This window comes from Periplaneta americana, chromosome 11 (assembly GCF_040183065.1).
Source record: "Periplaneta americana isolate PAMFEO1 chromosome 11, P.americana_PAMFEO1_priV1, whole genome shotgun sequence".
Taxonomy (NCBI): domain Eukaryota; kingdom Metazoa; phylum Arthropoda; class Insecta; order Blattodea; family Blattidae; genus Periplaneta; species Periplaneta americana.
Window position 1 is genome coordinate 84,846,296 of NC_091127.1, and position 22,707 is coordinate 84,869,002.

General features: G+C 34.9%; 1 protein-coding gene across 2 annotated transcripts in view; it reads right to left on the bottom strand.

Moving 5' to 3' along the window:
- Positions 1-7,953: 7,953 nt before the first annotated feature.
- Positions 7,954-22,707, bottom strand: part of Dsor1 (mitogen-activated protein kinase kinase 1) — a 90,648-nt gene continuing 75,894 nt past the window's right edge. For both annotated transcript variants that reach the window (XM_069839724.1, XM_069839726.1), the window contains one exon: positions 7,954-21,031. In XM_069839724.1, the coding sequence (XP_069695825.1) occupies positions 20,918-21,031 (114 nt within the window). In that variant the 3' untranslated portion in view covers positions 7,954-20,917. The remainder of the gene's footprint in view (positions 21,032-22,707) is intronic.

The window sequence follows — 22,707 nt, forward strand, 5'->3', positions numbered from 1 at the left end:
ACATTTAAGCAATGATAGTGACCTCAATAAAACTTTGACGTTTGATCCAAGTAGAACCATTTTTGTGAACCTGACCATCTTCGACCCAAAGAACATCATGCTGTCAGACATTGACCCACGGTTTGTGATGGCATTTGTGCAAGATGAATTATATGAAAGACTCTGACCAAGAGAAATTACTTCTTGATTATTCTGAACTGAAACAGTTTTCGGAGAAGTAAACAAAGGAAAATGCTGCCGACATTATAAAATGTGTAAATGATGTTAGTTTGTTATATTTATGGTCAGTTTTGACAGAGTTTGGAATACCACAAAAATTAATACAATTAATAAAGGAATGCATGAATAATTCGAAATGTAAAATTAAAGTTGGAACTGTTATTTCAGATAGTTTTGAAGTTCAATCTGGAGTGAGACAGGGAGATGGTTTGTCACCCATACTTTTTAAATTTTGTCTTAGAAAAGGGATTACAGAAACTTAGGAATTAAAATATTGGAATTTCATTGGGCAATGGTAAAATTAATTTATTAGCATATGCTGATGATATTGTCCTTCTAGGACAAACAGAAGATGATATCAAGAAACTTTTTAGACTCTTAGTAGAAGAAACAAGAATAACAGGGTTAAAAATTAATTCTAATAAAACTAAATACATGAACATATCACGTGCCTCAAATAACAGAGGGTCACTTATAGTAGATGATTGGGAATTTCAAAAAGTTACTGAATTTAAATACTTAGGAAGTATAATTAATGAAACAGGCTTATTTGGGAAAGAAATTGAACATAGACTCATTACGGCAAATAAGTGTTACTACTCCCTTCATAAATTGCTTAGTTCCAAACTCCTTTCTAGATTATCAAAATTAAGATGCTATAAAACAATAATCCTACCAACTCTCCTATATTGCTGTGAAACTTGGATATTAACAAAAAATAACAAAATCCCTTTTTACTTTTGAGAACAAATTTTGAGGAAGATTTTTGGTCCCATTCAAGAAAATAACACATCGAGAATTTTGAACAGGGAACTAAGGGATATTTATAAAGATCCGGACATAATAGCCTTAATAAAAAGTCGAAGACTACGTTGGCTTGGACACATTCTATGGTGTTATGAAGACTCTCTTCTACGAAAAGCTTTCGACTATTCTCCAAGACGTACGAGACCTCTTGGTAGACTTCATCTCCATTGGCAGGACCAAGTATATGATAATCTTTCTACAGTGGGAGGATGACAAGAAGATGCAGAGAACAGAGACGAATGGTGATATATTGTGAATGAGGATAAAAATCTCTTAGGTTTTGAAATGCCCTAAATTGATTGATTGATGTTAGATTTGCCTAAAAAATGTTAAGAGACAATTTGGATGACATGTAATAATGCAGATTCGGAGAGATTTCTCTAAATTTACTGGTATACCAATGTTTTAACAAACAAAAGAACCAATCTGAAAGAGCAAAATATGGCTACAATGGCAATGTTTCCATTTGAGGGATAATTGTATATATGGTGTAAATACGGACTATCTTATTTGTTTTATAAAGAACAATCAAAATAACCTCACCTTTAGCAGGTTCCTACCTACATGTAAAGACAAAGAAATGAAGGAAGGAACTAAAGTGCTTTCATGCTTCCAGCACTAGAAAGAGGTCGTCTCTGTCTAAATATGTAATTAAATAATACATAGTACTTTAGAGATACTAATTTGTGAAGACACATGTCACTTTACAGCTAAATCATATTTAATTCTTCATTTCTTTAGAGCTAAACACAAGAACAATGTGAAAACAATTTGATATGCTTTCTGTAAAAGTAGTTAAACATACACACAACCTGTGTTTTAGAACCTACTCTTCATGTCCTACAATTTGGTACAGGTTTCGTTGAAAATGTCAGTTTCCAAATTGAGACCTCCCTTTGTCAATAACAAACATCTTGTAATGCTAAAGAATAATTATCAAGTTAAGTTCATTATTAGTGGCACCATATTACCCGAATGTGTAAGGGTGGTGATGTGCATTCCATAATCTCTTCTACTCAATTTCCAAATGTCACCTGCCCGTGGTACATCCTGCTGCTAATGAGGTTCTGGTGATCATGTTGCGGCAGTATAACTGCAACATTGTGACTGGTGGAAATGCCAACACCTACATGTTCGGTGCCATGAGTATAAAAGCATCCTACAAGTGGTATTATGGGAATGGCCAATGAACATTAGTCTGGGTTTGACTCTACTGATGTCATGATGAAATTTGTAGTGGACAAAGGAGACATTACAGAAGGTTTCCCCTCTATCATTCTACCAACATTCTCTACCTTCCCCTCCCATCACCTATCGTCTACAATAGCTAAAATAGCTGGAGTGAAGTCCTAGGGGTAATACAGGTTTCTGATACTGATATAGGAAGGACTTGAGACTCTGGACTCTATGGCTTATCAGTAGGGGGCGGATGTTGATGAAAAGCCATCTTCTTATTTTTCACATTAGGACAATGCCTATTAATATAGAAATCTTTTTTATATTAGGCCTAATATCAACGTAAAAAATTAATCTCTTATATTGCATTTTTTGACGTTTTTGAACTAATAGGTCATTTTTACATTTTTTTCGGCATTTTTTGGTCACTTTTAATATTTTGAAGAACTTTTACATCATTTTGAATGCATTTTACTTCTTTCTTTACATATAGGCCTGTTAAATCTTTTTCTAAGCAAACAGATCAGTAGTAGACCCTACTAGTAATTATCTATTGAATAAGTGAATAACACCGAAGTTTGAGTTTATAGTTTGGAACAAACTCTAAAGTCCATCCCTCATTTCACTGCAGGCTTCACCTCACATGACAGAAGTAAAGTAAAATGCTTGACAACAGCTTAGTTTAAGTGAGGGCTTTGACCATTACTGTTCTTTTGTCGATACAAGGATGTCTTTAGAATTTATATTAGGAAGGGAAGAAACTTTCACCGTTTCCTGGACAATAAGATGTTGTGCCCCAATATGGTTCGGAAGGGATGTACTACAGTAGACAGTATTTTTAACACAAAGATTGCAAGAAAGCACCCTGTGCCCACAATTTTTGTCATTTACACTCCCCATCTGGAAGGTCTGGTAACAAAAGTGAAGAGCAGGAGGAGGAGGAGGAGATGAAGAATGAAGGCACTGACATAGACCACCCCTGACTGAAACACATTGTAAACCCTAATTAAAATCCATAGTTTTCCCTTAAATTGTACATAAAAGAATAAAATCAGCAGTAAAAAACGTCGAATTTATCAGTGACAGATTATTGTATTTAGTACTTAAGGGTAGATGGTGCGATATCATAGTTATAAATGCTCACGCCCCTACAGAAGAGAAAGACGACCATATAAAAGATAGATTCTATGAGGAATTGGAACACACTTTTGATCAGTTACCTAGATATCACATGAAAGTTTTATTGGGGGATTTCAATGCTAAAGTAGGACGGGAGGATATTTTTAAACCAACAATTGGAAAAGAGAGCCTACACATAAGTAGTAATGACAATGGAGTTAGGTTAGTAAACTTTGCCATATCAAAAAATTTAATTGTCAAGAGTACAACATTCCCCCATAAGGATATACATAAATATACGTGGACTTCTCCAGACGGACTGACACATAACCAGATAGATCACATCTTGGTAGATAAAAGAAGGAACACTAGTATAGTAGACATTCGAACTTTCAGGGGGGCAGACTGTAATTCTGACCATTATTTGGTTAAAAAAAAAAAAAAAAAAAAAAAAAAAAAAGTGTGTTATTATTCGGTTGAGAAGCTTTTGTCATCTAGTCTTCTGTCAAAAAATCTGAAAGTTAGAATTTATAAAACAGTTATATTACCGGTTGTTCTGTATGGTTGTGAAACTTGGACTCTAACTTTGAGAGAGGAACAGAGATTAAGGGTGTTTGAGAATAAGGTTCTTAGGAAAATATTTGGGGCTAAGAGGGATGAAGTTACAGGAGAATGGAGAAAGTTACACAACGCAGAGCTGCACACATTGTATTCTTCACCTGACATAATTAGGAACATAAAATCCAGACGTTTGAGATGGTCAGGACATGTAGCACGTATGGGCGAATCCAGAAATGCATATAGAGTGTTAGTTGGGAGGCCGGAGGGAAAAAGACCTTTGGGGAGGCCGAGACGTAGGTGGGAAGATATTAAAATGGATTTGAGGGAGGTGGGATATGATGGTAGAGACTGGATTAATCTTGCTCAGGATAGGGACCAATGGAGGGCTTATGTAAGGCAATGAACCTCCGGGTTCCTTAAAAGCCAGTAAGTAAGTTTTCCTGTGAAACTTTGATTTTGTTGTATGCTCTTTTCCTTTATCTTAGTCAAATTCCAGGAAGGTGCCTCCTCTGTCCGACATTTGCAGGGCAGTCATTGAAACAAGGTGACTAATTTTTAAGAAGCTGTGGTGCGAGTACAGTGAATAATATTTAAATGTAATTTTCTTTTAATTTTATGTCATTTTTCCATTATTTTAAGGACATTTTATTGAACATTTTAAGTAGATTTTTAGGTCATCAACATCCGCCCCCTACTTATCGCGTACTTGTCTGAGGATGGGACCTAGCTCTGTTAGGGCTGAGGTAGAATGGTCCACCTGTCAACATCTGAGTCATGAATGCCACCCAGGTCCCTGTAGAACTTGAACAATAGTCGCATAAATAGAGCATACAATGAGTCAAGAAAAGCCAATGTTGAAGACTACACCTTGAGTCTGGCCCTTGAAGAGCATAGTCAAGCTCACTAATCAAAGGCAGGTGCGGCCCTCCATTCAAATTGGAAGTTGTGTGTGAGTGATGTAACCAGTGGCGAAGCTAAGGTGTAATTACTGGGTAGACTTAAAAAATCTGCTTACCTTGTATTTTTATACAGCAGGTCCAGGTGTCAATTCTTCTTGGTTGCAAAAATATTAATTACTTGTTCCTTAAAAATTTTATCAATAGCAAATTGCTTAACCAGTTTCTTTTCAATTGCAATTGTACTGAGAGAACTTAATTTTCCATTCTTCATTGAATTACAAAGATAATATTTTTACCTTTTTGAGGTGCTCATACTCCTTTCGAAGAAAGCTATAGTAATGGCAAATGTCATCACCAACTTATCAAGTTGGTTTGAAGACCATTGCTAATTATGGATTTTAGGAGGTCTGCAGGGGGTAAATGCTTTTCTTCATAAATATCTTTAATTCATTTTCTACCCGTTCTTTATTGAAAAATGAATAAAACACTATCCAGGAGTTGGGTTGGGAACTCATTCCACATCCCCTTATTCACCTGATCTTGAGCCCTCAGATTTTCACCTTTTCCACTCTCTATCAAACAACCTTCAAGGAACTTCCTTTCTGGATGAAAATGCGCTCCGAACATGACTTGACGACTTCTTTAACTCAAAACCATGCAGTTTCTACAGGTGTGGAATCGAAAAACTACTCCAGCGTTGGCAGACTGTTGTATATAGTGAAGGAGAATATACTGTTGATTAACTTCTCTCTTATGTGTATCTGTGTTTAATAAACTTATGAAAAAACGCTACAAATGTATGCACCAATCCAATATAAAACAGGACATGGAAAAAGCATGTGCTACAGGAACACGAATCTCAACTCCGCGAATAGTGCCCACGATACAAAAGAAAATCATACTAGATGATTTTGACAAATGTGTTATAAGAAGGAAATTTCAATAATTTTACGAAGTCCATAAAGAAATTCCTACCTTTAAAAATGTTGAAGTTGTTAGAGACGAACTCCAGTTCAAAGGGGATTACACCACGTTTCGCAGAATATTAAAGGAAATGGGCTTCAAATTTACTAAATGCAAAAGTAGTCGTGTATTGCTGACTGAATGGCAAGATACTGTAGCACGCCGTGCAGGGTACATTCGAGCCATAAGGCAAAACAAGAAAGGGCCCAAAAGACCTGTGATTTATACAGATGACACGTGGGTGCATGAAACTGTTGGAGGCATTCTTCACAATTAGAGCATGGGCGCATGCTGGGAGTGAAATGGGGTTTGTGAAAGGTGTCGAACTTATTACTCAAAAACAAAATCTGACGACTACCATCACGAAATGAATGGTGATAATTGCAACAGAAATTAATTCCAAATTTACCACAGGGAGCGATTGTTGTGTTTGGTAACACGTCATATCGCACTATCCAAGAAAATAAAGCCCCGTCCACTTCTCATCGTAAAAGTGACATAGTCGCATGGCTAAGGAAAAAACAACATTCACTGCACAGAGGATTTAATAGAAGCAGAACTATTGGAAATTTTTAAGTGTTCAAAACCCCAACCCATTTATACAGTGGACAGAATTCTTCAGGACAGAGGTTTTACTGTTCTTCGGCTCCCCTCTTATCACTGTGATTTGACACCTATTGAGCTAAACTGGGGATAATGAAGCAAAAAATTGCCCGCAAAAATATGGACAGTGTGTCCCTAACTTCTCTCAGAGAGCTCACTAAGCAAGCCATGAATGAAATATCTCAGTCAGAATGGACTCATGTGTGTGTTCATGTAAAAAATATAGAAAATGATTATTGGCGAAACTGAGGACGAAATTGAGAGAGTTATAGTTAATATAAGAGTGAATTCCGAGAACGAGTCAGAAACAATGCTCCATGTTAGTGACAGTCCTAGTGATAGTGTCACAGAAATGGCAGACAGTTCTACGGAAACAGCTGAAGAGGATGATGGTAGAATGTCAGGCACTGAGTCACTGTAGACATGTAAGTGCTATGTACGAAGTTATGCAAACTACAGGATTAGGACTACATAATTTTTTTAAATTTATTTATACACACTGTAACATCTAGGTGATAGTGTGTAGGATCTTTGGGTATATCAGTAGGCCATGGACTAGTGTTGGATTGTTTCTATTGTCATTTACTGAATTCAATTTCATTTAATGTTTATGACAATCTGATTTAAGGTGGTGATGAATCATGTTATGTCAATTTCCAATATGGTATTTGCCTTTGTAACTGAGTGAAATCATGAAAATCTCAGATTGGTCAGCCAGGGAGTTTGAACCTGGGACCTCCTAAATGTGAGTCTAAGATTTTATCACTGAGTCACCTCGCTCAGTATCATTATTTTATTCGTAAACATATGTTGCGCATTTAATTCACTTCGGATTTTTCTCTAGCTACACTCTTTATTACCACAGGTGATGTCCCCATCTGTTCATCTTCTTGGAAGAAACAGTACTTCCATCGGCCCGCACTTCTCGCTCCCTCAGCATGCCTACATACACGTCAAAACAGACAGTAATGCCACCACTGCTTTTCAGTAATCATTCCTTGCATGAATATATCAGTGTTGCCACTAATCAAAAATAAAATGTACCAATCTCAGAAAATTGTACCATATTGTACCAAACGATACTTTTTCAGAATATGTATGATAAGACTTTCTTGTGTTAAATTCTAACGTACCTTGCTTACATGTTACGACCTATTTATGGGTCATCCTCAGAACTGGTCGTTGTTAGTTTTGGCACCTCTTGTTTTGTTTCCTGTGAGGGTGTGTTCGTGTGGTATAATATATAGAGTTGATCTAAATGAGGGTTTGGAAAGTAATGGTGGATCACCTAAACATAATATATAGAGCCAAAGAGGGTGTGTGTTCTGAAATTGAGTTGTGTGTTGAGAATTTCGTTGGGGTGTGACCAGTTCTGAGGATGACCCATAAATAGGTCGAAACATGTAAACAAGGTACATTAAAATTTAACACAAGAAAGTCTTATCATACATATTCCGAAGTGATAAAGTGTTCAAAGTTGTGTAATCAAGATGTATATACTTTTTTGTTCACTTAATTTGCGAAATTTACCAATTTCTTGCGCCCACCTGACAAATTACATATTCCAGGAAAAGGCATCAATACGCCTACATAATAAAAAGTAAAATTTGTTGTTGTCTGTTTACTATATTTGCAGCAGTACAAGTTTTTTTTTTCTATTACATATACCCATTGTTGTCTCATAGTGACTTCAATTAATTACATCATCGTATTAACAGAATTCCTAATTATTAGATTTAATTTCAAACTGACTAAAAATCATGGTTTGTTCCCCAGCTAAAAGAAAGATTAATATTAAAGGATAGCCCCCTAAACTTTATCCTAATAGATGATCATTTAAAAAATCTGAAACTGACAAAATAATTACAAAAACGTTAACATTATAAACTGTTGAATTACATTATCCGGACAAAAAGTGATTACAAATTTATGTGGATGATCATTTTATCAAATTATAAAGGAGCAAGAGTTGGAGGAACATGTACCCTTTTCTCCTTTTATCGCTCACTGAGTCAGAACACAACAAATTTTGATGGAACAATTGCTCCTATGTGCATATCCTTACAGAATCTATTGTACATAACAGATTTCTAAAATTCTGTAAACCTATCAGATTCACACACAGCCATTCAGGCAGTAATTGCACCACAATCCTCAAAATGTATTAAAATTCTAAACTGCAGAAAAATACTACATTATGCCACTTAAACAGATTAAATAAAAATATTACCCTCATTGTGATATCCCAAGAACCACGAAAATATATAGTTGCAATGTTCACACTATGGACAGGCCAAGACTACTTAGCAGGCCACTTCACAGGATAGCAATTTACAATGCACAAAACTGTATTCTGTGCAATTCAAATGATGTAATAAACCTGGACCATCTCAACAGATGCACAGCCCTCTTCATGTATATCATCCCTTGAAAATATTGCGGTGTAAGAAAAGTAATAGCTTTATAGCCAATGTTTAGGAATGAGAACAACAACATTATTAGAATAATCTTAAATAAAAGTTAACATATTCGAAATCACAACAAGTTTTCCATATTAAATATCAAGTGATCAAATATTTTTGGGTCCTTCCAGTTGTCATTCACGGTCAATGAAACTTTCCTTGGCTGCGTGTATAATCCACGATTTTATTAGATTAGATTAGATTAGATCTTTATTAGCCGAATAGAATTACAAGCATTCTTGGCGTCGTCAGTACACAAGAAAAATGACATAACATACAATATAATACAAAATTAGACTCAATTCTAAATAAATTTAACAGTTTAATATTATAGGACAAGCTTGATCTTCAGTCTCCACTGTTCTATCTAGTATCTTCTCTTTTTGCTTTTCCCTGTCTTTTCTTCAACTGTGAGTTACCTGAAACATAAATGGTCAAGGGCAGTATCAAGAAACGTTAAATTCTAAAATTTTAAATTTAGATATTCATTTGTGCAAAATGGCATATGTGTCAATAAAATGTTCTTTACCTCTTTTTTTAATTTTCTTATGTTAAGTTCTTTGATTTTCTGTGGAAGTTTATTATATAAATTGCTGCCTCTATGTGATATGCTGATAAGACTTCTGGTAAGCCTGTGGTAATTCAGATGTATGTTTTGGGATGTTCTGGTGTTATACTCATGATATGTTGAATTTGTTTTAAAGGAATCTATGTTTTGATGAATAAAGCACACTGTTTCTAAAATATATATGCAGGGTACAGGTAAGATTTTTAGTTCTCTGAAAATTTTTATACTTTCAGTCCGAATAGGAACTTTTTTAATGATTTTGAGTATTCTTTTCTGCAATTTGAGGATTTGTGTCACTTTTGGTGAAGATCCCCAAGTAATAATGCCATATGATAGTATTGAATGAACATATCCAAAATAGACTGATATTAAAAGATCCATGGATGATATCTTCGCAAGGACTCGAAAAGCATAACATAAGCGACTCAGCTTCTCAGTTAGATGTTGTATATGCTTTTCCCATGTTAGACTGGAATCTATCCATATACCTAAAAATTTAGAGCATTCTACTTCCTTAATTATGGTATTACTAAGAACTATGTGAATCTGGTCAGTTGGATATTGATTGAAAGATACATAGACAGTTTTATTTACATTTAATTTAAGCTTATTATTTGCTAGCCATTTGTCTAGTTTCGTTGATGTTGCATTAATTTTCATTTGCAAGTTCTCTTCCTTATTATCACTCAGTATTATGTTTGTGTCATCTGCAAATAAGACAGTTTTCCCTTCAGTTATATTTAACGGGAGATCATTTATGTATAGGAGAAATAATATTGGACCAAGAATTGAGCCTTGAGGGACACCATGGGGCATAGCAACGGATTTTGATTTTACTGAGCCAATTTGTACAACCTGTTCCCTATTGCTTAAGTACGAGATGAACCAGTTCCCTGCTAATCCCCTTATGCCAAATTGTTGTAGTTTCCAGATTAGAATTTCATGATTAACCATGTCAAATGCTTTGCTAAGGTCCAGGAAAAGTCCAACGGTTTGTTCTTTATTGTTTTTAGCATTGAGGATTGATTCGATAAACGATATTACAGCATTATTGATTCCTTTACCTTTTCTAAAACCAAACTGAGAATTTGACAGTATATTATTATATTCTAGGAATGAGACTAATCTGTTGTACATAACCTTTTCAAGGACTTTCGAGAACCCAGATAATAGGGATATAGGCCTATAGTTCTCAATATTTTGTTTAACTCCCTTCTTAAAAATTGGGCAAACTTTTGCTACTTTAAAGATCTCTGGAAATTTACCAGTGACTAAGGATAAATTACAGATGTCTGTCATTGGTAGAGCTAGAAGATGATTACAAGCTTTCATTACTGCATCTGGGATTTCGTCAATTCCAGATGCCAGGCTACATTTTAGGTTTCCCATTATTTTGTGAATTTCTTCTGTGGTTACTGGTTTTAAAAAAATTGTACTTTTACTCCCTGTAAGTTGAAGGGTTGGCTGTGGATTCCTTGTTGGTGCAGGTTCTAAGGTTTGCGTAACATTTGCAAAGTAGTTATTAAACACTTCAGCTAATTTATGTGGACTCTTTATTAAGCTGCCATTGTTTAATAATTCAATATTGACTTTTGCTGTGTCTGATTTTTTCCCGGTTTCCCTTTTTACCACATCCCAAATTGCTTTACTTTTATTTTCTGCTCTCAAAATGAAGTCCTGATTGTAATTTAATTTTGCCTTTTGGATTACTTTTTTTAGGATGTTACAATATGTTTTATAATATAGTTTGAGATTTAAATCATTTGTATATTGACATATATTGTGCAATTGTCTTTTCCTTTTACAAGAAATTATGATTCCTTTTGTTATCCAATTTTTTGATTTATTCATTTTGTTTGAAAGAATAATTTTTTTAATCGGAAATGCGATATTGAAATAATGTGTTACAGTGTTAATGAATTCCACTGATTTTTCATTTACATCTGTTTTGTTAAACACATCAGACCAGTCTTCTTTTAGGAGCATAGATTTAAAGTATTCTATATTTGACTCATTAAATGATCTTTTATAGCTGACGGACTTATTACTAGCTTTAGGTTCAGCATTTGCTTCTAATTTTATATGTAAAAATGTAGCATTATGGTCTGAAATTCCCATTTTTATATTTTCTGCTGAGAATGGGTAGAAATCATTATCAATAACTATTTGATCCAGGCATGTCTGTGATGTAGGAGTTATACGTGTGGGGGAATCTATAGTCTCTTTTAAGTTAAATGAATGAATCAGTGATCTGAAATCAGAAGCTGCACTATTGTTTTCTGAAAAATCTATATTGAAATCGCCACATAAAATTAATGGTTTATTGTTGTTTTTTAACGAGTGCAATAGGATTTCAAGATTCTCAAGAAATGTTTTCAAAGATCCACTTGGTGATCTATAAATGCAGGCTATTGTGAAACAATAATTTGAGTATTTTATTTCTGTTACTACGTGTTCAAAATCCTTTTCTCGGTTAAGGTAGTATGTTTGTCTTTTCTCAATATGAGATATGTTACTGGTGGCTTTTACAAATATTGCTAAGCCTCCATTTTTATACTTTGTGCGACTAAAGGAACTTGCAAGTTTATAATTTTTAATATGGAATAAAGTTACTTCTTTTTCATTTAGCCAGTGTTCTGTACAACACAAAATATCTATATCTCGTAATTCATGACTGAATAGTACTTCTAATTCATTTAACTTATTTTTAAGGCATTGAAAGTTTTGATGCATTATTGACATACCAGTAGAGTTGAATATATTATTAGTATTACCAGAAGTCTTTACCATATCAAGTGTACTTAATTTACCAATATTATCTATCCTATTGATTGATCTGTTTATAAAAAATCATCACTTAGCTTTTTAGGAGGTATCCTTTTCCTCTGAGATTTACGAAGATCAGCAGTTCCCTTGTCAGCTTCAGATTCCTTGGACAGTTCTCCCCTATCCGCAGTTCCCTCGTTAAAATGCCTGTCATTATTGATGTTGAATGTTGGTTCTATTGTTTTCTTCCATTGCATGTTTATTCTCTTTAGTTAACAAACCAATTTATTTGAGCTCTGAAACTGCTCAATTAAGACCAATTTGCCCAACTGAACTGGAATTCACCACCATGGTTGCAAGTTATTTAAGAACTGGGCAATTAATCAGAGGAGTCTATCATTATGAGTTTGGCTTCTGTGTGGATGAGTCTCCTCACTTATCCACAATTGCAATATGTTCATTGGCGAAACATTATGAAAAAAGTTCATAGGTTAGTTGAATTTTTAAAATTCTGGTACCATACTAAAATCTTTCTTTGTTTAGTTCCTGACCCGATATCTGCTAATTACCATTTTTTCTTCCTTCTTCTCTCTTTTCTTTCTTTCAGTTGAATATTTTATTTACCGTAGGTATTTATTTTTACAGATTTCAATACTATTTTTTTTGACAGGTACAGTGGAATCCCTCATATCCAGCACCCAAATAACCAGCAGTTCCAAACAATGGCACTTTTGAATAAGAAAAAGAAAACTAAAATATGAGGGAAAGTCAGTAAATAAGTTACAAACTGAAATAGCTACCTACATTTTTCAATGGGGCGCTTGAAGCTATCACCACTAGATGGCAGTATTATTGATATGCACACAAGTGAAACAAAAAAACAGCCACCTAGATCGCTAACTTTAGAACAGGAAGTGAAAAAACTGTCATTTTTAAAGCAAATAAGAACCTGTATTGGATCCATAGACTTCTGTTACATGCTACTCGTATATACATGTGCAGTATAGCCTACATATGAGTGTTACGTTATCACAAAATGCCATGTTATGTGCAATTTTTAGGTGCACTGACAGTTATTACATCTCTAATATGTACTTTTTTGCCCGCTCTACAAATGGTGGAACATCTCATTTATGGTCACAATCCATAAAACGTCCAAGATAGTTAATGGTCTAAGCAAGTCTGGAAACAGCAATTACAAGATGATGGACCTTTGCACGAGTGTATCAGTGTCTTCAACTAACCTATAAAATTATTTACCAATGAACCGGCAAAATCAGTTATCTGGCACTGGCTAGATCCTGTAGTTGGCCGGATACAAGGATTTCTATGTATTATGCTCTCCTTCATGCGACTGGCTCAGTCACCTGGAAAAAGGAGGCTGGAAGCACCAGACTTACAAATGCTAATATGGATAGAATACGGGAAATTATGACTGATAAGCCATGAACATCAGTATGCCAGGACAGTAGAGAGACTGGGATGTTATTGGCTCCTATCATACCACAAGAAAGAAAATATTTAAAGACCAAGAAAACAAACAAGACGTGTTTTTCACCTCACATAATGTTCAATTCAGCTCAAGCGTTATCTCAACATTCAGTGAAACTTTAGAACTAAAATGGCGTGTCGTCCTAGTGTTATATAGCATACGTGGAGAGTCATAGTTTTCGTCATAGATTTTATAGTGAAATTTGCTTTATGACTACAATTCAAATCAAGTGCCCAAAAATATTTGATGACCCAGTAATATGCGAAAACAGTTTATTACATAAATTACAGCAATGGATGCATTCCTCTAAACCGTTACTTTATATTCCATGTTCATACATATTAACACCTAAAAGTCTTTTAAAATAATACTGGTATGTCCTGGAGTGAGTGATATTTAAGCTCTATGTTAATCCTTAAATAAAACACCAAAACTTATTGTTGTACGTATGTTATAAGAACTACATGAACAAAAGTATCTTAATATAAATTACTTCATACAACATCAACATGACACCAGCATAATGACTGTATCATGTCCAGAAACAAAATAGGACCATTTGCATAACGACTAGTATGGTACCTATCTATGGTTAGTAAATTTGTACAGCTAAAACCTTCGTACCAAGATTAAGAGTAGTATTCCTCCCGTTGTATATCAACTATAAGCTTATTGTATGCCAAATCTTTCATTACCTGTTTTATTATATTTGTAGAATAATTACGTAAATTTTCATGACATTTTTAGTGACTTATAACAATAAAAAATATATATATATATATGTACATACATACAGTTATTCCGTACTTCATACTCATAAAACTGAAAGAAATATTCTTTGTACTGTAACTAGTAAAACTATTCATATATACGTATGTCCAGAAATGTGCCAGCTTTTATTCATATCATTATAACTAATAAAGACAAATATTAGCTTTTGCGATAAACAGAAAATATTCTTCTATAACCACTCATTATTCTATATAAAATTTCTTTCAATTCTATCATATTTGTTAATATTGCACGCAGTGTCAAATATTGTTTGTGACTAATTTGCTCTAAGTCACTAGAACACGAAGTAGAATGACAATGTAGAAAGTGATGTTTCCCTCACTAAGAATTATAGAAAGGATCTATAATTACGATCATCAGCAACGTTTCAAGGGTCAGTAAATGCACTTTCACTATTCCTGTGACACACAATTGTCTAACAAACTGATTAACCATCTTCAATAAAAGTCAGAATTATGGCATATAGGGTAGGAACCAATTAGAAGTAAACTCTGTATTGGTATTACTGTACCTAAACAAAAAAACACATTTAAATTATTTAGATATCAATGCATCATTCCTTCAAGAGGCATACAGATATGGCAAGTCATAAGTGTTACAAAAGCAGTTTTCAAACCATTCCAAGCATAGAAGCTATACATACAGGGCAATTACAAACGCTTCATTAGGTTTTAAGTCAAATACTTGCGAAAACTATGGATGCAATATGTTTGTGCTAATCACTAGTCAACAGCATTTTTTGTGCTGACAAACAGAATGCTGATTATTACCAAGTCTGATGCGCTGATTACGAATATGTAATCAGATTTTTTCCATTACGTCAGGTTTCCGAGCACTGCAACAATGTTGTATTTTATGAATAGCCATAAATACAGTGCTGACGGGAAGTAACTAGGTATTACTAATTGGCTGTGGAATTTTTAATATTGATGCAACCATAATGAAAATTGTGTGTACATGTAAATCATTAAATAGAGTTTGAACTTTTGCGCGTCCGTAGTATAGATGGTGGCCATGAGGGGCGGTTCGCGCAACAATAGCAAAGATGGTCGATCACCTGTTTGTTCGAGAACGAACTGCACGCTATGAAGTGTGGAATTCCGTTGTTTTCGTTCAGAGAATGATGCCATATGGAGAAAGGAAGGAATGGCACAATCCGTCCAGAGACAATAAAGAATTGGAAACACGGATTTGGGGCATTATCACCAATGCCCCACGCAACTTCCTCCAGAAGACTGTGGATTCCATTACCGGCCGCTTGAGAAAATTGGTGGAAGCCACAGGTGCCTACATTTAATTTTGATGTATGCATACGTATTCCCATTTAACAAGGTACACATGAAATAAATTTCAAGAATTTAGCTTTATAAATATAGAATGTATACACATTTTTCAATATCTAGTATACATGTACCAAATCCCTCTTCACTTGACATATCTGAATCATGGTTTGTTGATACTTGAAAGAAAATATTGACTTACAGGGTGCCTGGTAATGAAAACAGAGACAGTCAGTCTGTATTTTGTTTAGTTCGGGTGTAGAGGTTTTGTTAGTAGTGTGAATTGTTCTGTGTGAAATGAAATGAAGAATCAAAGACGTAGTTGTAATAACTTTCCGAACCAATGGTATGGCATGAACAAAAGAACCACGAAGATAACTGTTATTTCTGCTTAACCAATGTTACTGAAAAAAGTAAGAGACTCATTCAGTTTCCTAATCTCCCATCAGCTATAAGACCAATACCTCATGGAGAAAATTTACCTGTTCCCATTCCACCTTCTACATGGCAAGAAGAATCGGAATCTGACCTAACGTCATCTGATGATGTGCAGCTCTCTATATCAAGGGCTGACGTCTACATTCCAGATGAAGAGAGAGAAGAAAAGCCACATTTAAAACATAGGTGGAACTCAACGATCTGGTACGTGATTTGTACTTAACTAAACAGCTGACTGAGCTTCTAGAATCTCGTCTTCAGGAATGGAAGGTGCTGGATAAAGATACTAATGTTTCAGTATTTAGAAACATAAATAAGGATCTATTACCATTTTTCATAGTTACAGATTCTAGAGTTTGTACATGCAGCGATGTAAATGGACTGATTAAAACTAGGTATTACACATAATGCTGAAGAGTGGCGCTTATTTATAGATGCTTCTAAAATTAGTCTGAATGCCGTTTTGTTATACAATCGTAATAAACTTTCCTATATATCTGTAGCATACAGCGCAGCAATGAAAGAAACATACAAAAACGTGCGTCGTATTCTTGAAGTCATTAAAATATGAAAACCATTGTTGGCATATTTGCGGGATCTTAAAGTCTTCTACATGGAATGCAGAGTGGATTCACTAAATATGTTTTTTTCTGTGCCTTTAGGACAGCCGAGATACTCAACATCACTATATAATCAAGAAATGGCCAAAAAGAGAAGATTTCACTCCTGGGAAACATATTGTAAAATTTAAACCTTTAGTTGACCCACAAAAAATATATCTCCATCCTTTACACATTAAATTAGGGCTCATGAAGAACTTTATGAAAGGTATAGACACAACAGGCAAAGGTTTCAAATATCTACGAAGAATATTCCCTGGCTTGAGTGCTGCAAAATTAAAAGAAGGAATATTCATTGGACCCGAGGTTAAAAAAATGATGCGTGATCGATTTTTTTTTAGAAAAATTAACTCCAAACGAACGTGTAGCATGGGAGTCATTTAAAAGTGTTGTGAATGAGTTCCTCGGCAACAAGAAGGAAGAAAATAATGACAACTAGTTCAGAGTCTCTTTCAAAATTATAAGAATTTTGGATACAGCATGTCTGTCAAAATTCACTTCCTGCATTCTCATTTAGATTTTTTCCTAAAAACTTGGGTGCAGTGAGTGACGAACAAGGGGAACGCTTTCACCAAGACATTTTACAGATGGAACAGTGTTATAAAGGGAGTTGGGATCCATCTATGGTGAGTGATTACTGCTCGTTCATACAAAGAGAGAATACTAAAACACACATAATGTGTTTTAAAGCGACGCCTCCTTCCACTAAGTGAATGTAAATAGCTATTTACATCATTAGAACATGAAGGATACTTTAATTTTAGTACTAACACCACTATAATAGTGAAAGACTATGTTTATGCGTTCTGCATTAGATATTAAAAATGTGGAACTGCTTAGTTAGCATCGAACTTTTCAGAAGTGTAATAAGGGTAATAACTGAAATTCTGAGGGTGCTGCTGAAAAATGGGTTCCATTTTTGGATTCAGCGTGGAAAATATGTGGATAGTAACAATGTTTCATTTCGGCACAATTTTCAAAGTTAAAATTTGTTGACTAATGTAATGAATCGAAAGAAAAACTCTGAAAGTTTACTTTTCCTTCGTTGTAACTCTGGAGTGTGTAGACAGATGGCAGTACAAGCATAGTTTTCAAAATGGTGTCTATGCAGCAGAAAGTGTTCGCAGTTTTCGAATATGAGAAGTGATTTTTCTTTGTTACCATACAGTGTGCGTTCCAGAGACAATATCCTGGAACTTCACTGACAGGTCACCAAAGCAATCTGTGATGGCATCATAAATTTAAGGCAAATGGTAAAGGTAAAAGTAGTGGATGTCCAAGTGTTTCTAATGAAACAGTGGAGCGACTGAGAGTGAGTTTCATTCGCAGCCTTCAGAAATCAACATACTGTGCCAGTCGGGAACTTGGTATTACGCAAATGATTGTATGGAAAATTTTACTAACCCGATTGTGAATGAAACTGTACCACATACAGCAAAAGCTAAAACCAGAAGACCTCGTCGAACAACATGAATTTTATAATTCCATGCAGGCTGCTATGGAGGAGAAAGATGGTTTTAAGGACCTTTTAGTGTTTAGTGACGAGGCCACATTTCACTTGAATGGCAAAGTTAATTGCCATAATGTATGCATCTGGGGTACCTACTGAAAAACCATGTTTGACAGTGCAACATGAACGAGATTCTTCAAAAGTGAATGTGTTTGCTGCAGTGTCTAAATCAAAGGTGTACGTCCCCCCCCCCCTCTTTTTTTTTGCACAGAGACAACCGTGACCAGTATGTCATTTCTCGATATGCTGCAGCAATGGTTGTTTCCTCAAGTGACTGAGGATTCTAATAAACTTCATACTCCAACTTGATGAGATGCCAACCCATTAGTACACTGAAGTGCGTCGCTACCTGAACACAGAACTCCTTCGCCGTTGGATTGGCAGTGTGCTGAAGATGACTTAGCATTGTTACAGTAGCCTCCTAGATCCCCCAACCTAATGGTCTGTGATTTTTTTCTCTGCGGGTGCATAAAAGACATAGTGTACGTGCCATCACTACCAGCAACTTTGGTTGAGCCCAAGGATTGCACTACAGATGCATTTACGACCATTACCAGGGATATGTTACTGTGCGTATGGGACGAACTTCAATATTGCATCGATGTGTGTCGTGTAATGAGAGGAAGCCACATCGAACACTTGTGAAGGTGTGTCCGAAACTTTAACAGTTTCTGTTTATTTTGATGTAGCATACATTATTCTAAGTGTTATATTTTCCTTTATGCAGTGGCTGGCTTAAAACCTGATGAATCATTTGTAATTGTCCTGTATATAGATGTAATCTTCTCTTAGCCAGTTTTGTCTTACAATAATGAAGCATGGACAATACAAAAGTATACAAATGGTGACTAAGAACAGCAGAAATGATGTTTAAGAATGGTATGATCCTACTACTGAACCATGAATGAGATGATTACAAATCATAACAGATCACTGAAATCTAATGCTTGTGCAGAGTTTATTTAGAGACGAGCAATATTAGAACAGAGAATCTGGAGAAAACTAGCCCTACGACTTACTTTATCTAGAACCAGCCTTACAGCTACAGTGTACTTTGTCAACACAAATCTCACAGAATCTGCCCAGAGTTCGAATTCTGAAAGGCCAAATGACATTTGTTACAAATGAAGATGACCCTGAACAGATTTTCTCACAGTACTCTAATTTGCAAGCACGCACAGACAGAATGGTATGAATATCTGCATAGAATTAGCAGTTCTAATTCTGAAGAAAAATTTTCTCCACAATTCTGCAAAAGAAGAATTTCAAGAATTTTTCAAGTTATCAGTAAATGTTCAACTTGTTTTCATGAGTAATAATCAATCAGTGTAATTACATAAAACAAATTCCTATACACTTAAAACTACTACTTCATTCTCAACTATCAGCCTCTTTACCTAATACCAAGCTCCCCAAACAATCCTTCAGATGCAATCTAAGCCAGTCAAAAATGCTACAGAAACTCCAACTGTAAATTCGATACCACCATTGAAATGAACAAAACTAAACATAACAGTAAATATTCCAGGAGAGCTCACCAAGCAAGACAGTAACCTCTGTCTTCAAGCTGGCTGGAGCGCACGCGCGTGGACACCTACTGATCCAAAGTCAGGGAGCAGAAAAAGAAGTTTTTGAGTGAATTTCTAGTCACTAGGATAATGAATTTGTCATCAGAATAGCCAAAGATGAGAGTAATTTACAACCTGTTCCAGATTTATGCAAGTCAACATGCTGCAAAACTGGTAAGATAAATAAAACATTCCTTTAGATATGAACAGCTGATTTCCAGTCGGCAGCGAGAAAGTTTGTATTCTCTATACTATAAAAAAATCCTGAACAATATTAATTAAATTGTAAAACTAAAATCTTTAATTCGAGAGCTAGGATAGCATAGGAGACATTGCAACTGAATCATATTTATACCATTTCAATATTATTGACCAACCTACACATAAACTCTGTAGAAGGGAGAATGAACTAATGGAACACATTCTGTTGAAGTGCTCATCTTTTGACACACCAAGTGAAAAGTTGAAAACACTACTACTACTACAAATAACAGAACTGCTATATCAATCTTAACAAATCTGCTCACAGTGTCATTCTGATGTGTTATTTACAGCAAGGTATGTAACTCATAATAGAAGTATTTCTGGACATAGATTTATATGTATATGTATATTAGTTTCGTACAATGAATGTTCCACTCAATTTTCATGGTATAATCTAGTAATACCCAGTATGTGGCTTACAAATAATCTAACAATAAAACTTCTACCCAATGTTGATTCTAATCAATAGTGTGGCACACTATGTAACTGTATGCTTACATAAGGCCATAATTAAATTATGATGACAATTTTTTTTTTCATTATATGTTGAAAATTTCTTAGGAATTATCGGCAGATACCATGATATATAAGTATATACACATACACAATTATGAATATATATACATATATCAATAATATTTACATCTCTGGAGAAAGATTAAGTTGGAAAATAGTTAATCAATCCACTGCTTACTGTAGCAAGCACCATAACATCACAACAATGCATACGTTAATTGCTGTGAAGCAGAATACAACTGAAATCAGTTATTGCAGAAAATGTTATCGTGTTCTGCCATAACTCTCTGTTACTCAGAAGTTAGGTGCTACCCTCGTTGGTGTAGTGGGCAATAGGTCCATGGTTTTACATACCCAACCAGCAATATCAACATCTTCACACTCTGCTTTTCGAACCCATTCATGATTCTGAAACAAAAATAATCAAAATTACATCTTTAACCAACATGCTATCTTCTTTTTCTTCTTCTTCAGGGCGACCTAAACTATTCTAAAGCAATTAAACCTATTAATTCACCATTGTGTTACGCAAATAATTCAGAGGCAACTGTAAACTTTCATAAGCTGACTAATTTAATTCCCTTCAAATCCTTACGAGCCAAAGAGCAGATCCCAAAGTATATACCTCATTTCATACAATTCTGAACACTGGAGCAGGATATAAGTTATCTCTTTTCCATAGCTTCTACACATGTAAATGAAATAAGTATAAAAATCCTTCAATAACTGTCTTATTAACCTAAAAATAATACAAAAGTTACATTAAGTCATTACACAATCAAAACATGACAAGCGCTTTCACCAATTAATGGTGTCTTCAGGTCTAGTAACATAGTGATACTGTGAGCATAAAGACATGAGTAGTATGGCAAAATAATAAGATTCGATAATTGCATGAAGTAAAAGTGGAGAAGATGAATTAAAAACAGTATTACATGAATAACTGTACAATCACAAAATAATGGAATAATAATCACTTAAAAGCATAGTGGTTATAGTGATTAATCATCATACAGAGTCCAAATATTAAAATGCAAAAACCATACATGAAATGGAAGACAAGAACATATGTGCAGCATAGATGCATGAAAATAATGGGTAAAGTATTGCAGCAGTCATCATGACGCAAGATATGGGTAGAGTGTTAAAAATCTGTAAGAATCAATAAAAACGTTTAAGTAAGTGAAAAAGAAAAGTAAAATATATGGAGCAAAGTAGAAATGTATCCAATAAATGGAAAAACTTACAAAATACTAACTTCTCGGATCAATATGTCTTTGAAATAAAGTCTACACATGTGTTCATTTGTCTCTTCAGACAACAGTAACCTGTCACTGTCTTTATTACCAAATTTATACTCTCTTATTTACTTATCGATTCCCAATGGGGTTATGGATTTTTTGTGGTCAGTTTCATGCTATGCGGTGTTCTGTTCAGGATATCTACTGGGATAGAGTTTATGGCATTTCTTATGAGCTGTTTCAAATCCATTATGTTGTTAACTTTGTAGCGTACACTCTGTCTTTGACGAATTCCCACAGGAAGAAATCTAAACGAGTAATGTCAAGTGAATGTAGAGACCAAGGAATGATACTATCTACATGAATCTTTAATTGCAAACCATTTGTATAGAACATGATCCAACTCTTCACAGTGGGACTGATGTACAGTTTTCCGATTTTCTACAACTTTCGTTGATTCATTGTTACGTATGAATCGCCGAAGTTGACTGCCTTGTTTCTTTATATTGTATAAAGTTGAACTTCCAACTTTACTTACTCCTCTATTTTCTGGACTAATTCAAGCTTTTGCTTCAGTGTGAGGACGTTCCTCTTGCACTTAGCAGTAGTAGCCATGATGCTATCTATCACAGAATGAAACTTCTACACACTATAGGAACAGAGTTTCACACTTTCCTATTTAGATTCATCCAACATCCCCTCGAAACAGGAGAGTTAATGTGGTAAATTTAAAGCCATCATCTCTGTGCATTGTTTGCAAGATCCAAGCAGCAACTTACCGACGCTACCTGATCTATCCCAGGAACATAATGGGGTTTTCTGTCTATGTTTCCAGGCATAAAC